This window comes from Hevea brasiliensis, chromosome 12 (genome assembly GCF_030052815.1).
Source record: "Hevea brasiliensis isolate MT/VB/25A 57/8 chromosome 12, ASM3005281v1, whole genome shotgun sequence".
Classification (NCBI taxonomy): Eukaryota; Viridiplantae; Streptophyta; class Magnoliopsida; order Malpighiales; family Euphorbiaceae; genus Hevea; species Hevea brasiliensis.
Genome location: NC_079504.1, coordinates 20,403,314 through 20,421,003, shown reverse-complemented (window position 1 = coordinate 20,421,003; position 17,690 = coordinate 20,403,314). Strand labels below are relative to the sequence as shown.

The 17,690-nt window shown below is 27.2% G+C and overlaps 1 protein-coding gene and 1 pseudogene across 1 annotated transcript; both read left to right on the top strand.

Moving 5' to 3' along the window:
* The first annotated feature begins 8,082 nt into the window (after positions 1-8,082).
* LOC110650868 (serpin-ZX-like) lies at positions 8,083-9,434 on the top strand (annotated as a pseudogene).
* A 4,328-nt stretch (positions 9,435-13,762) lies between these two features.
* On the top strand, positions 13,763-14,584 carry LOC131171128 (B3 domain-containing protein At2g33720-like). The gene has a single exon (XM_058130585.1). It carries the CDS (start codon positions 13,763-13,765, stop codon positions 14,582-14,584), a length of 822 nt encoding a protein of 273 aa, XP_057986568.1.
* Positions 14,585-17,690: the final 3,106 nt, after the last annotated feature.

The following is a 17,690-nucleotide window of genomic DNA, read 5'->3' as shown; positions in this document are numbered from 1 at the left end:
CTTTGCCAGGCTGTGGGACACATTCTGGAACCAGGTCTTCTAAAAAGCTGATCGTGTCAAGTTGCCAAGGAGTGGCACTATTAGTCATTGATCAAGGATCGAATGAGATTCGGCTCATGAACAGTCTAGGACTATAGAGCTTGTTGGTCAAGGACTAAACTTGGTTAATTAATTGGAGAAAATAACCAAGAAAATATAGTGGATATGTCGACTTCGATAAGCACTCTAAAAAAACTCAATAATTATAATCATAGTACTTGGAGCACTCGTATGCAGTTCTATTTGCTTAGTCAAGATTTATGGGAAATCGTTGGAGGAGTTGAAATATTACCCTGAACAAATTCCGAAGACCTCAAGAAATGGAAGGTTAGGGCTAGTAAAACTACGTATGCTTTGTCAGTCTTAGTGGAGGATGAATTATTGCAATGCATCAAGGATGCAAAGACCCTCAAAGAGGCATGGGATACTCTTGCTGAGTTATTCACTCGGATGAATGATGCAAAGTTGCAATAACTCGAGAATGAGCTATTATCAATCTCACAACAAGACATGAAGGTGAGTGAATATTTCACTAAAGTTAAATCTTTATGTCAAGAAATTTCAAAATTGGATCATCAAATCAAATTATTGAGACTAGAATGAGGAGAATTATATTAGATGGATTGCGCCCCAGTTTAATGCTCTTGTCGCAGCAACCTATGGATGGGCTAAAGAGCCAAATTTAAATGGGTTAGAAAATATTTTACCTAATCAGAAGGCTCTAAATAATCAAATATCTAAAGGCTCAGTTACAAAGAATGAAAAGGCTCTCTTCAGTAATAAAAGGAGCAAGGATAAAGAATCCAAAGGTTGTAAGATCAAGAATAGAGGGAAGATCAAAATAAGGAGGATAGCAGAGTCATCAACCAAGAAGAAGTTGGCAACAAAGGGGAGCTCACCACTACCAGCACAACTATGATCAATCAGTGGACAGAACAAATCGTCGCAAGAATACTCAGCATTATGTTTGTGGCAAAATAGGCCATTATGCTTGAGATTGCTAGCATAAAAGAGTAGAAGGGAATGTTATGACTACCTCACAGTCCAAAGTTGAAATTGAAGAAGAATAAGATTTTGAAGCTACTTGTGCCATTGCAAAGCCAAGCGATGTTGATGAGTCCACTCAATTAGAAAATACTACAGAATCAGTAATGTGGAATTATAGGAGGAGATTTCACTCACTGCCACAGGAAAAGGTTGGTTCAATAAGAAATCAATACAAGGAAATGTGGTTACTTCAGGAAGTTATGAACTGTAATATGCCAACAAGGAAGAATGGGATATGGAAGCATCCTTCACTACAACGAAGTTGGTTGAAAGTGAAGAAGAATGGGACTTGACGGCTACAAACTTCTTTGAAGAAGTTCCTTTGGAAGAAGAAATTGACTTTGATGAAGCAAGAATTCATGAGCTGAATTCAAGTCCAAGCATTGATAAGGTAGCTTTAAGCTTATTCATGAAAGAAGACAAGGAATTCACTTCTGCATTGACCTCAATTGAGGAATTTGATCATGCAGAACAGGACGAAGCATTGAAAGAAAGATTTAAGGAGAAAATGTAAGAAGTGCAGCATAGTTCAAAATTGGTGAGGGTGATTTCATGGTCTACAACTAAAGAAGAAATTAAAGATGAAGTTATGAAACAAAGGCAAGTGAATGCTGAAGTGGATGAGGTGGCAGTAGTACAAGAAGAAAAAGAAATTCCAAGTCAGACAGACAAGCTAAAATGAAAAGGTATTGTTGTTAAGAAGACAAGAAACCATATGAGACGTGAAAGAACTGAGAAGATACTTGGCAATAGTGGCTGACAAAAAGAACGTGAAGATATTTTGCAATATATAATGGCTAACTACATCAATATTGAATACTACTATGATCAAGATGGATGTGGATTTCCGAGGCATAAGAGAGAAATTGAAGTAATTGAGAGTCAGTGTTGAGGGGAGTATTGAAGAATCATCACCGCCTCTCTCTCTTCTTAATCAATCCAAAATTTTCTTCCTTAATTATCAAGTATACACCACCATCCCATAAGGTTATCTGCATCAGCATCACCGACTTCAAATCTTCTCCAGAATTATCTATTCAACTGCTTATAAACTAGTATAATTATATGTACATGTGCGTGTTGTGTATATGTGTAAGAGAAAGTGAATGTAAGAGTGCAATCAAGTGTGACTGCTTGCTGTGTGCACAAGTGAGTGGGTGAGGGAAAGTCTTATGTGTGTTAGAGTGTTGGTGTGACTGAGAGAAATTAAGTGTATGTGCCATGAGTGCTCTTTTGGATTGTAAAATTATTGATTAGTCCCTCTTAATAAAAGTTTTATTCATATAAATTCATCCATTTTCATCCTCTGATTTTTCAACAAGTTGTATCAAAGCATAAAGATACCCAACAAAGGGTAGTTTAACTACATCATTTTGACAATTTAATTTGAAGTTTGATTAAGTTTTATATGATTTAAAATAATTTAAAATAATAAAAAAATTATAGTATGGTTAACTCTGACTTATCTTTTTTGGTCACGCCCTAATATTTAAAAAAATGATAATAGTTGTATTAGAAAATGGAGATTTAATTTGTGAAATCTTGAGGAGGAGGTTTAATTTAAATTTATACTGTTAAGTGAAGGTCTATATCTTTCGAGGGTGGAAAATAGAATTTTGGAAGAGTTGAAGGACTAATATGAATTTTTCTTTAAAGTGGATCGGTGGCAGCCCATGCACCACTCATTAAGGGGGTGTTTGGTTCAGTTGTTGGATGCAGCTGATAGCTGATGGATATCCAAACAGCTGAACTAAAGTGTTTGGTAAAACTCTAAAAAATTAACTGATAACTGAAAGGTAGCAGCTACAGATTTTATCAACTCTAAAATAGGAGTTATTTAGAACTACTCTATACATTTTTTTTATTTTTTTGACTAAAATATCCATAATGTTTACGTTGTATCCTTCACTGTATTATCTTCTTGCTTCTATTTGAATCAAAATACCAATTTCTTTCCAATCTGTCATCTTTCTTATTTTATTTTCTTGCTCTTATTTTGATCGAAGCTGTGATTTCTTTTCAATTTATGTGCCATCATTGTGTCTCCTTCTTGAGCTTATCAATTGAAATTCTAATTTCTTCTCAAGGTAGAATTAATTTGTGACATCAAAGTGCATCAGATTATCCCTTGTTGAGTAAAAAAGGTATGATTTTCTAATTTTTAATTCTATTTATACTAATGTTGTGTATCCTTTTTTGATTTTGAATTTAATTTGATTATAATAATACGTGATCGCACTGCTTATGAATAAATAGTGAAAGGTAGCAACTCTAAACTCAAATTATGAACTCACACATTATGATTTCAGTTTAGCTGCTATATATATATATATATGCTATTCACCTCCAAATGAAAAAAATTAAAAATCTATTTCTTTTTTCCTTGTTCACCTCATAATAAAAAAAACTCAATTTATTTTTCCCTGTTCACCTCACAATGAAAAAAGTCAACGAAAAAAAGTCAACGAAATAGCTTATATATATATATATATATATATATATATATATATATATATATATATATATATATATATATATATATATATATATATATATATATATATATATCGTGATGCAGATGGCATTCAAGTGCAAGAAAGTAGTCAAGAAAGTTGAGCACTTCAAATGAATGCATTACGTGATTAAATCGCTCGTAGTTTAATGTTGGCAAATAATGACTATTAATTTTTTTAAATAAATATTATTTACTATAGTTTCAAATATATTTTACTTTAAAATATTTAATTTTTATTTATATATTTCAATAATAATTAAATTTGTTGAAATAATAAATTAATAATATATATTTATTTTAATAATAAAATATATGAACAGCAGCAGTTAACATAATTTTATCAAACACTTAACATCAATCAGTTAATATCAGTTATCAGCTGCACCCAATAGTTAAACCAAATAGGCCCTAAGGCCACATGGTTTTAATCTTCTCCGATGTAAAAGGAAAAAGGAAGAAAGAATGTGAAGAAAAAGAAGAAGGAAGAAGAAGAAGAAAAAGAAAGGAAGGAAAGGGGGGGAATGACTGGAAAGTTGAGTCTGACTAATCAGGGAGGACGTTGACAAAGGGAAGAGAGAGTGTGTGATTTTGATCAGCTAGAAACTAGCTAGAGAAAGAAGAGAGAGAAATAAAGAGAAATGGAGGAAGAAATTGAACTTTGTGTTTGATTTGAGCAACTGGTTAAGAGTTATGGTGCATGGTTGGTGTCTATGAAACTAGGAGAAAGAGAATAATATGTTGGCAAGCCTAAATATGGTAGAGGTCATTGTCAAGTGGCCAATGGGTGCGACAGCCCCGATAATCGTTGGCAATTAGAAACTTTCTCATGAATTTATGAAATTTTTGAGACATGGATATATTTTGTGCAATGTTTTTATTCTTATTTTTTATTTTGTGGAGTTGTAATGCAATATTTTTTAGACTGTAAAAGTTGGAGAAAAAATTTCATAAAAATGAATGATGGAACTAAAAATTATATTGAGATAGGATATGATATTTGTTGAATATTTAATTAATTGTGAAATATTTTTAGAAATAAATATATGTGTTTTAGTTAGATTTTTGGTGATATAGATATATTTTGAATATTTTGATAGAGTTTTTGGGTGTGAAATTGTAAATATAATATTTATATGGAGCTATGACTTCGACATTTGAGTATGATGAAATAATTTTTGAGTTATGGATTTAAGTTTTGTGATAAAGGATTTAGTTCAATTTTAAAAAGGAAGAATCGTTGAATTTTCATTAGATATTTAATATGAAAAGTGGGTTATGGTTTATTTTGATTATTACTTCGTTTTTCCCAGGTAGATACTCTTCATTATTGTCTTATTATATTACATTATTTGCTAGTTGGTATTCTACATTTAGGTGAGTGGATATATATGTATATATATATATATATATATATATATGTATATATATATATATATATATATGTGCGAGCGCAATGTTCTAGATTAAAAATAAATGGATAATTGTATATTTGTTTATTTTAATTTATTGATATCAGAATTGCATTAGCACACCTAAATAAATGGTCTGAATACACTTTTATGCGTGCTTATGGATTGATACCATGATTTCAATAATGATTTCATAAAATTACTCTATTGTTTTTGAAATAATACTTATTTGCATTGAGCTTTTGGAGTGTAGATCAAGTAGTTTGCCCCTTGAGAGTAGCTCTATGCATACGTATAATAAATTATTTGTTTCCATCAAATGGGCTGCGAGGTGTCATTAGCAGCTAAGACAGTAGAAGATCAACGGATGCATATATGCGTATGAGAGAGAAAATTGACTATTTATATCATGTAGCACATAGTAGTATAATGAAGAGTACCTACCTGGGAAACGAAGTCAACAATTGGAGCTTGCGCCTTGTAAACATCTTCAGCAATCATTTTGAAAGAATCTTTGACAGGGAATTTCTAATCAACCCAAATCACTAGGGGTAAGCGTATAACGGTTAAAATAGAAAAACCGAACTAGACCAATTTAATAAGTATAAATAGTAAGTTTTACCTTCCTATTCCCATTCAACTAACCTCCCACCTCATTCTACGTTCTGCTGCTTCTTCCTTTATTCTTTCTCCTTTCCTTATTATTTATTCTTCCTCCCTTATTATTTCTTCTTCTTCCCTATTTCTTTTTCTTCTTCTTCATTCTTACTTACCTATAGAGACTCATTCCTCTCGATTTTTGTCACAAAATGAATGATTCATGCTTGTTGATTCTTTGTGTTGCTTACCCACGGCCATGACGCTGATATTTAATTTCAGATCCTTGTGATTTTGCTCACCCACAGGGCTGATTTTATTGGGTTGCAAATGCATGTAACCCACGGCCAATGTTGATTATGCATCCCAGGTTCTTGATTTGGCATGTGACCCATGGTTGTCTAGTTCAGTAGTTCTTCCATCCTTTAGGCTTTGGATTCTTTTTTATTTTGTAATTGATTTCAATTTGTAGAAATAGTTTCTGTGAATTGAGATAATGGTTTAGAAATTCAAATAGATAATTTTTTTTTCATTTTGTATAACAATTGTGTATTGTGTTTATGTTAAATATGGTGTAAATTTTGGAGATATGCAAATTAATAGTTTGTAAATTTCTGGAGAAATGTTGTAGTGTTGCAAATTTCTATATTTTTATTCTTAGATGTGGTGTTGTATATTTATAAAATGGACAATGAAAAATAGATAACATAACAGACATTGGGAAGGGAATTGGGAAAGGGTTGAAACTTGAAAACGGCGGAGTTTGGCTTGTATAAATACCGAAGGTTTAAATCGGTTTGCTTCGGTTCTTCTTTAACTTCAATTTGGTTCGGTTTTTATTTTTCATCATTTCGATAATTCAGTTTTCTAATTCGATTCAGAATCAAACCGATTACACACCTCTATAAATCCCATTCACATAACCGTCCTTGGTGGCCAGTCCTGTGGCCCTGTATAGTGCTGTTTATTTTCCTCAAGTCTTCACGACTCGGAGAATACTGAATAGCTTAATAGGGTTACGGGACTTGAGCAACGGATGGCAATACGTTTATCAATTAATTTGGGATGATCACATATTTCTTGATAAGAAATAACTCAAACCCCTTGTGGAAGAAATAATTTTTAATTGGATGTATGATTATTGAGGCTTTTATTTAAATGCTAATTCTAATTGAATGAAATTCCTATTTAGGGTTTGTTCTATTTTTTAAATATATTAGTACGAGAGTATTAAAAAATAATTTAAAATTAAATTTAATATGTTTTAGATATAAATAAAATATTTTTTTTAAATTGTTTTTTTAGTAGTGCCGAAAATGGTGTTTTTTTTTTATTGAAAAAGAGTTTTAGAAATAAAAAACAGTTTTCACTTTTCAATAACGATCTCTATTTGCATTAAGTGCAGTGTAATTTATTAATTTATTAATGTATCGTATCATATTATATTATATAATATAATTTTTATTGTTAATATATTTAAAAAAATAGTATGATCATAATTATTTAATAACTTTTTTTATTTAGTTTAATGATATAATATGGTAAAATAAATATAAAGATTATTAAAATACTCTTTATTACTGTTTTAAAATATAAACGATTTAAAATATTAATTTAAATAAAATATTAATTTATAAATAATATCATTATAATAATAATTAAAGACATATTTTATTTTTTTTAATTAATCACTATATAAATATATAACATTGAAGTTATATAATTAAAATTTTATATATTTTGTAGAGATAAAATGAGAAAATAAAAATTTTAAATCATATGAAACTACCAATTTGATAATTTGAAAAGTTATGATATCATTATTTTACAACCCAAATAATCATTTTTTTAAAAATAATCTTCTCAAATACGTAGACTAAACATACTATATAATATGAAACCATTACGAATCATAATCCAAACATAGTTTTAGTCCAGAATTGTGCTCAAATCCGTGTGGCCAGGCCAGGCCTACTCATGAAGTAAATTGGCGCCACTTCTATGCCAACTTCGCATCCGGTACCTCTCCGCTTGTTTTTGCTCAACTTGTAAAGCTACAAGAAGCCCAATTATAAATGACCCTTTAGCCTTCAACATCCATCTCTGCCTCTTGATTTCCACTCCAACATCTAATCTCTCTCAAGATTTGTTCTAACAGGGTATTCTTTTCCTTTTATCTTTATATACTCGCATACAGTGTTTGGTTGACGAGAAATTTTTTTTTTTTTCAGTTTTTGTATTGCTTTTCCTGAATTAATTCAATTGTGTATTAAGACAAATGCGTTGGATAAAAACCCAACAGAGAAAAATAGATAGAATGATAGAAAAAGACTATTTTCTTTAATTTTTAAGCTCTTCTTGTTGTTTCTCTATGTATTATATATTTCCTGAACGCTAACTATGAAATTTGACCGTTGACATAATTCTAGTGGGAAGCGATCCAAGTCCTATATATGGAGATTGACCGCAACTCCAATGGAGAAGTGCAATAGGATGGAGTTTGGGATGCGATTGGCTAGGCATGTGATTCTCAAGGAAATCAAGAATGGCTGCAAAAATAATTTGGTATTGTCTCACTCTCTCTACATGCTATGTTGAATTTGATGGCTTAGGGCTCCACGGGACGTACTTTGGAACAGTTGCTGAGCTTTTTTGAATCCGAAAGCATTGGCGATCTAAATGTTCAATCTTCGCAAATGATGGCTCTTGTAACAGCCAGTAAGGAATTTCTTGAATCTGAAAACACTAGTGATCTCAATTATTCCCAGTCTTCCCAACAACCAGAGAAGAAGCATCTTCCAGGAGCAGCAAAGGAGGGCCGATCATATCTTTTGTTAATGGAATTTGGGTGGATCAACGGCAGCCTATAAAGCCTTCTTTCAAACAGGTAGCTGGAGATATTTACAAGGCCAAAGCCGAAAACGTAGACTTTCTGAATCAGGTGACCTCATCCTCTCTCAGTTATATTACTTGATGAGATCAAAATTAAAATTATCTTTTAAATACTTCTTTGAATGATTTTCTGATGAAACATTACTTTCATTTTAAAGGCTGAGAAAGTAAGAAATGAAGTGAATTTGTGGGCCAAAAAAGCATCTAAAGGTCTCATCAGTGGGCTTGTCCTACTTGGTTTCTTGAACAAATGTACGGTACTTGTACTTGCAAATGCGCTCTCTTTCAAAGGAACTTGACTTCACCCTTTTGATGCCTCAAACACTGAGAATGAAGACTTTCACCTCCTTAGCGGAAGAACTGTTAAAGTTCCCTTCATGATTAGCTACACTAGTGAGCCTCAGTTCTATGGATCATTTGAGGGTTTCCAACTCCTGAAGCTTCCATAGAAGTCTGGCCAAAACAAGAAGCAATTTTCCATGTATATCTTTCTTCCTGATGAGAAAGATGGCTTACAAGAATTAATACAACAGCTTAATTCTGATTCCAGATTGTTAAATAAGCGTTGGGATCTTCAGCAAGTGGAACTTTCTGTAATGTATATTCCCAAGTTGAAGTTCTCCTATGAGATAAATACTAAGAAAATTATGAAAGAATTGGGATTGACCAAGATTTTTGAGAACAACCGGGAGATTACAGAGATTGTTGATAGTCCAGAGCTTTATGTCTCGGATGCAATTCACAAGTCTTATATTGAAGTAAACGAGGAAGGCACAATTGCAACAGCAGTCACTGTCTTTGGTTGTGCTTGTGGCACTGCATTACCTATGTTTCCTCCACCAAGTTTAGATGCTGATCATCCTTTCATGTTCATGATTAAAGAAGAGGTGTCTCAGGTTGTTCTTTTCACTGGAGCTGTATTGAATCCTCTTTAATTAAGGGGCGGACGCAGGATTGAATATATGGGTGCTAAATTTTAACTATTATATGTAACATATTGAAAAGCGTTTCTCTTTCAATTATTAATTTACTAGTTTTTTTTTAAGCTGCCATGCACACACATTGTTTATATTCGTTACTCGTTATTTAATTTATTTTCATATAATTTTCTATATATGATTCTAAGATAAAAGATTACTGCTTCAATTTAAATAGTAATAAAATCAAATAAATAAAATAAAAATAAGTAATAATTGAATTTAAATAATAAAAATAAAAATATTAGAACAATAATTACTTTTTATAACAATTATGATGTCTTCTTTCCTCCCACCTTTAGTTTTATATGTTAATTTGATATGAATAACTATATTGAAAAAATCTATATAAAAAATTATTAAATTCATATAATATAATCTAATTTTACAATTTCAAAAGAAAAAATATATATACTATATTTTTTTTACCACAGTAAATATTGTAGTTTAAACTTTTCATGAATGTTAAAATAAGTATAATTAACTTCCTTAACTCTATGGTATAAGTTTTCCTTCTTTCAAAAGAATTTTTAAAAATATCAACCTCATTATTAAATATAACAATTCCAATTTTAAATTCTTTTAAAAAATTAATTATATAGATTATAAGCGAAAATCAAATATAAAATATAAAAAAATAAAGTTCATAATAAATGATAATATTTACCTTAAAATAATTTATGTTAACATAAAATTTATTTGTAAAATTAGAAATTCGAATAATTATTAAAATACACCTAATGATTTAAAATTTTCATATTTATAATTTCTTATTTAATTGATATACTCATACTTTAGTTACTTTACATTTATAATAATATATTCTTAATCCTCTCTCTTTCTATATATAATATTATGAGATTTTATAATGTTATATTATGTCTGTATCCATTTATGTAACGCTGAATTTTTTTTTTTTTTCAATTAATGTTAATGTCAAGTTAATATTTTGTTAAAAGTTATTACAAGAATATATTTTTATATATTTTTCTTATAAATTATGCGTGTGTGAACAAAAGTGGATGTTTTTCTAATTTTTTTTAAAATATGTTTGCTAAATTATTTTTTGTAGTATTAAAAATTTCAAAATTATAAATAATATAAAAATAAAGAATATTTCTATATTTTCACAGTTTCCCTTATTTATTTGCTAATTATTTAATTAAGCTTATGACATTTTTAAAACAACTCATACAGTTAGAATTTTTTGGATTTTTTTATCTCATTAAAATCTTAGTTCAGTTATAATTTCTTATTAAGAATCTGAGCTTGATTATATTTGCTGCATTGTAATTTTTAATATTTTAGGACTAAAACTACATATTTTTGTTTATTTAAATTTGAATAATTAATATTTTATAAATAGAAACTTTATCATGTATTAAAATTATATGGATAGATAGATAATAGATTAATTATATTTTTATTTTTTACTTATTAATTTTTTATTTTAGTTAATTGCTTTTTATAAAATTTTATATATAATTAAAATTAAATATAAGTAGGATTAAGAGTTTTAAAATCATATATGCTATAAATCAATTTAAATAATAAAAATATAATTATAATTAATTTGAAAAATGAAGAACATTTTTGGTAAAGCAAATGTTTCCTCTCCCTTCCCACATTTATATATATATAAAAAGTGTGCGACGTTCAATATATAACAATATATAAAAATATAGAACTCTTGTTATACATCTTGTTTTTGCGTTAAAAGAAAGACGATAATTATATAGATAGATAGATAATAGATTAATTATATTTTTATTTTTTACTTATTAATTTATATATATATATATATATATATGTGTGTTGAGATTTTATTTAAAGTAATTAATGTTTTAAAATAATAATGTATAATAAGTAATAATTAAAAATTTTGATTCTAGAAAAATAAAAACAAATTTTTGTATAAAAAATTAAATTTTTAGTTTCAATATTTAATTTATTTTCATATTATTTAATGGTTGAATGAATTTTAACTATTAAATCTAATAAAATTATTATTCTCAAATTTAATTAAAGAAAATTTTTTAGAGACATTAATAAACTTAATTACAAAAATTTAATCATTAGTCGCTAAGCAAAACCATCCTCAATTTTCAACCGGTTATAGTTATTTTTATATGATTAGTATTTCAAGCACGTGTTTCAAAATATTTATAATTATTTAAATTAAAATATTAATTTTAATATAAATTTAATTAATCTTATAAATAAAAATGTCGGTTAATTTATAAGTTTATATCTTTAATTAAATTTATTTTTGTAAAAATATTATAAGTTATAACTAATCTATTTTTTTTTATATGCTTTAATAATGTGCGGAATTTAATTTCTTTTATTCATTTTTTTATCTGATAAATATTAATCAAAAGATTTTAAAATAAAATGCACCAATTAAAATGGTTTTTGAACAATATTCTTACATTTCCTATTTAATAAATATTATAAGTTTGAATTATTATAAATAATTGTTTTCACAAGAATAACTAATTATTAAATAAATCATATATTATATTATTATTTTAATTTTACCTTACTCTATATATTTTATAATTAAACTAAATTTTAATAATTTATTCAATAATAATTATTATCAAAATAAGATATATTTTTAAAAAATAAAAGTATAATTTAAGTATTATATATTAATTTTAGTAATATTATTTTTTAATTAAATAATAAATTCTAAAAAAATTAAAAATAATTAAAAATATTATTGTTAGTAAAAAAATCACTTATAAAAAAAAATAAGATATACAACGCACATGCTAATATTAGTATTATGACAATAAAGAATTAAAGTTAATTGGCTCATAAAAATCAATTTATTTAAAACATAATAGGAATATCTAATAAAATTAAAATAAATCCTTTTGAAAGTTTTTTTTTTCTCACATTATCATGGGGCTTAATATAGGGATAAGATTTTTAATTGGATTCTTATTCCTAATTAGGCTATTGAAAGTAAATTATTTAATTTATTATTATGCAAATTTATGAATAGTTAAATTTTTTTATTTATTTTAAAATTATTAAAATTTATAGAGTAATAAAAATTAATTATATAGAAAAGTCTATATTTTCTAAATAAATTTAATTATTGATCATTTATACTTGTATAACATCATAGATCATTTATACTTATATAACATCATAGATTATTTAATTTTATATTTTTTAATCTATTTAATTAATATATTTTCCACCATTATTTCTGTTTTTTATATATAAAACATATTTAACTTAATTATCATATCATATAAGCCGAATGGTAGTAGTGTTCTATAATAACTTAATTATTATGTCACAAAAAATTAAATATAAAAAAATTAAATCTCAAATATTTATAACGAGTTATGCAACGTATAATAATAATAATAATAATAATAATAATAATAATAATAATAATAATAATAATAATAGAATTAGATTATGAATGGATAAACATGTTTAAAAGTTAAAAATGACAAACTCATATTTTATATGTTTTAACAATTCTATTCTTTTGTTTTTGAAAGAAAATAAGCTTAAATTACTATATTTTATTATTTTTTTAATAATTTAAAGTTAACGGCGATTTTCTTTGTATGCTAAGCCAGCATTATAAGAATTTTCATTAAGTATATTCAAAAAATAATTTATAAAATAATTCAAAAAATAATTTATAAATTATTTAAAATTAATTTATAAAATAAATGTTTTTGATACATTTCATTAAGTATTTCATAACGAAAATCTTAACTGTGATGGCAATGAAATAATTAAATAAATTATAAAAATAATCATTTATATATATATATATATATATATATATATATATATATATATATATATATATTAATTAGCATACTCGATGCATTACGCACGGGTGAATCATTGATTATATATAACATGTATCCTAATTAAAAGACTAATTTTGATAATTTGATATATAATTTTTGTCATAACAAAATGAAAAATGAAAATGAAAAAAGAAATTATATACATTAGAGCATCAAGGTAGGCCCAAGTCACTGTCAGAAAAAGTTCTGGCTAAACTGGCCCAACAATAGCCTGTTAATTTATAATTAACCAAAAATGACAGCAAATTTTCAAGTCCAGCTCCGGAAAGGAAACCACAAAACTTCACCCCTCCCCCAAGCATAGGAATCAGTTTCCAAATAGGATCTTAAATCCTATTACTTCAATGTTAAAGTTTCCTTCAATTCTATATATATATGTGCATTAATCCCTGACCTCTCTCGTTCCATTAGAAACAAGTTAGACTAATTTCAAGAATGGAGATACAGCACTTGAAACCCTTTGGTTCTTTCTATGCTTCCACAGCTCAGGAAGCAAAGAAAGATAAATTTCTTGTGGCCGAGCCACCTGAAAAGAAGCGGAAGTACCAGCATGACTCAGAAGGTGAAAAGAATAGCGGAGTTTCGACTGAGTTAACCCTTTCTTGCGGGGTTCCAAGCAAGATCAACAAGCCAAGAATCAAAGAAATCAATTATTCTGCTGATAATGAGATCAATGCTATCGTTGTTTCAACTCGACTTGAAAATGAAGTTTCAACTGAGCTAAAACTATTTGATGAATCTTGGTTTACTGCCTTTGCCGCAACGAGAGAGGAACCTGTTGTATCCAAAGAATCATCGGATTCAGAATCGAAATCATTGGTTCAAAATATTGAAGAGATAACATCCAGCCCTGAAGATGAGAGAAAAGCGAGTCCGATGCATGATGTTTCGGCAATACAGATGCTTTCTGATCCGTGGAAGATTAAGAAGAAGCTCACTGGTAGTGATCTTGGTAACCTGTGCAGACTTTTGGTGGCATCTTTATCAGTCAGAAATCATATTTTGCCATTATTGAGCAGTGAAACTGTTGAGCAGATTGAAAAAGATGGTGCTCCAGTTCCTATATGGGATTGCGATACTAATACCGAACAACATATGGTTTTGAAGCATTGGCGTTCGTCGAAGAGTTATGTTTTCATCAAAGGCTGGATGATTCAATTTGTGAAGAGAAGGAATTTAGTTGAAGGAGATCTTATTGGGATTTATTGGGATCCATCAAATTCAAGATTCAATTTTTCTGTACTTCAAAGAGCTTAGCAGCAGCAGCAGCCGAAGCAGATTATTCTTCTTATAATTTTTCATTTATTTACATTTTTTTTTCAATTATAGTATAGTTTGAATCTCACATCCATATATGTATCTAAAACTATTTCTCATTCTTTGTTAGCTTTGTTAAGAAAATTTTATTTTTGTTTTATTTCTGTGACTATTAAGATTTCACAAGTTACTATTCTTTTGCTATTAAGATTTTCGATCTCGTCAAATATGACACTATGGGAGATGAGAAGGCTCATTGCACAATGGTGGGTTAATTTCTTTTTACACTACACATTTATTTATTAAAAATTCTTATCTAGATCTATTCATTATTGATTATACAATAATAATGTATAATAATACCTACATGTAAAATAAGTGAAACTCACGTATAAAATGGGTGAAATTCACCTGTGTCTTAAATCGAACATAAACTAACTTTTCAATGATTGACAAGGCTTTACTATAATGAAACTCAAATAATGTGCCTTTCATGTATGAAGGCCTGGGATGAGGCATGCAAAACCAATGTTGGTTCTTAGTGATGGCAATGGGTAAGATATTGATGAAAATCATTATACTCAAACTCGAATCCGATTAATATTTTCAAAACCTGAATTTGTCCTAAATCCAATTAAAATTTATTCTCAACTATTTGCACCCATCACAAATCCGATTATTATTACCTGAAAAATATCCAAATCCATTTAATTTTATATACTTTTAATTAAAAATCTGTATAAAAAAATATTTTTGTTAATAATTTATATTTTAAAAATTTAATAATTTTATAAAATATTTTAATTTTATTTAAAATAAAATAAAATATATAAAATTTTATAAATATTATTATAAAAAATATATATTTTTTATATTTAATCAAATATTTGTATAAACATATTTGAAGCATGTAAAACTCGAATTTGACTTGAACTTATCACAAGTATTAGTTAACTTTCAAACCTATCATCCCAAAATCAATAATCCATCTTGCTAAGGTTTGATCAAATCGGGTACCTACAAAAACTAAACTTGTTGCCATCTCTACTGGTGCAAAAATTCTTATATCTAAAGGGACTTTTATGACAGCACCCGTCGTATTTCAAGAGCCCTACAAAAGCACCAAGCCTTTAATTGTTGAAGCTCATGGGACTATAAAAGCAACAGATGATTTAAGTTAATATTTCGAGGATAATTAGTTCTTGTTTGAAAAAGTTAATGGTGTGGTTCTCACTGGTGGAGGAACCTTTGATGGACAAGACGCTTCTATGTGGAAGCAATTAGATTGTGAGAAATATATACATATCTATAAAGGTTGCATCAGACTTTCTAGTATAAGTATATGAACATATTTAATTTCTTTTAATATAATAAATCTTCAAATCTTATAAAAAAATCTCCAATAATAATAATTAACAGACTACACCAGTTTTACAACCAATGATGCCAATATAGTTACTCCTGATAAGAACCCTAACTAATGAAAAATTATTCAATACAATTATCTTATGTACAACATATAAATTTTGACCTTTGATTATATTTGGACTCATCATAATTAATGACTATAATAAAACTATTGTACATACAATCGTGAAAATGAAAATTTATCTTAACTTATATAAATATGTTGGGTTTACAACCACCTAGTTTCATTTCATATTTAGCTATAGCCTTGGAAAATCAGTATCTTAACCTTTGGAAAATTGGTAATAATAGAAAGATCCTATTAATCACATCCACGTATAATTGTCTTCGTAAGAGGCACACCTATGATTGATAAATCTCAAAAATCTTAAAGAAAATAAATGAGGGAATATAGAAAAAACAAATCCAAATTAAATTCATGATAAAACTGTTAATTAAAGAGATATATTAATAAGTCTCACTTTTTCTCATATTTACTCAAAGATTTATAATCTTTTATTTGATATAATTCCATTTTTGTTAACTTACATCAAAAATAAAATATTCTTAATTCTACAAAAGATTCATATATATTGTTATAATAATTTATAAGAGCAATTATAAAAAAAAAATGTATCTTGTTATCATTTAAAAGATAAAATTTTCATTTTCATTAAATTAGTATCTTGAGATTTTATGCCATTAGAGGAATGCAGACCAGATATTAATACTAATTGCAATAAGAAATTACTACTAGATAATAATACTAATTGACACAAGAAATTACCACATATCAACATTTTTTTAACGAATGTAAGAATAATATGTTACATCATAAAATCTTATGGTACTAATTTATTGAAAATAAAAGTGGTCTCATGCGCTAAACTAGGTGTAATTTTAAAATTACTTATAATTTTTAATTTTATAAAGAATATTCTTTTATGTTAACTAATTTGCTAATCCAATGTCATTATGCAAAGAAATCAACATCAGTTTTAAATTATTAAAAAAATATTAAAATATAACCAAACCAAAAACTTTTAAAAAAAAAAAAAAGAAAAGAATAGAATTTAAACCAACCTAATGCCATGAGTCAATTTGCATGCAAAATTAATTTCTCACTTTGAATTTTAAACAGTATCTTTACTTGGTCATATTTTTTAAAAACTTATTATTCTATTATATTTTCATTTTATTACATTTAAGTTAATAATTAAATTAATATTATATATTAACAGTTAAATTAATTATAACATATAAATTTTTGTAAAAATATAATTTAATCAAAATATAATAATTTCAAAATTAATATATATTTTTATTTATGGAATTAAACTAACCTTAAAATTACCATTTCAATATAAATAATTATATTAATATTCAATATTTAAATAATAAAAGAACTGTGTTATTGCAAGTGTTTCAAACGATAATATTGATAAATGTATGAAGGGAGAAAACATTAGCATTGCCGATAATGTTCTTCATGATTTATATTATTTATACCATTAAAAAGTATCTATGGTGTCAATTGTATAAATTTGTTGTAAATAATATAAATTAATAACAAATTTCGCTACTACTTTTAGTAATGACGAGTGATTTTATATAAATTTGTTGCTAATAATTTTTGGTGAGAAGCTATTCTATACAAATATATCGTTTACAATTTTTAACAAGAAGTTATTCATCACCA

Bases quoted from the DNA above. Each gene is read 5' to 3' on its own strand.
- LOC131171128 (XM_058130585.1), top strand. From the start codon at position 13,763: ATGGAGATACAGCACTTGAAACCCTTTGGTTCTTTCTATGCTTCCACA.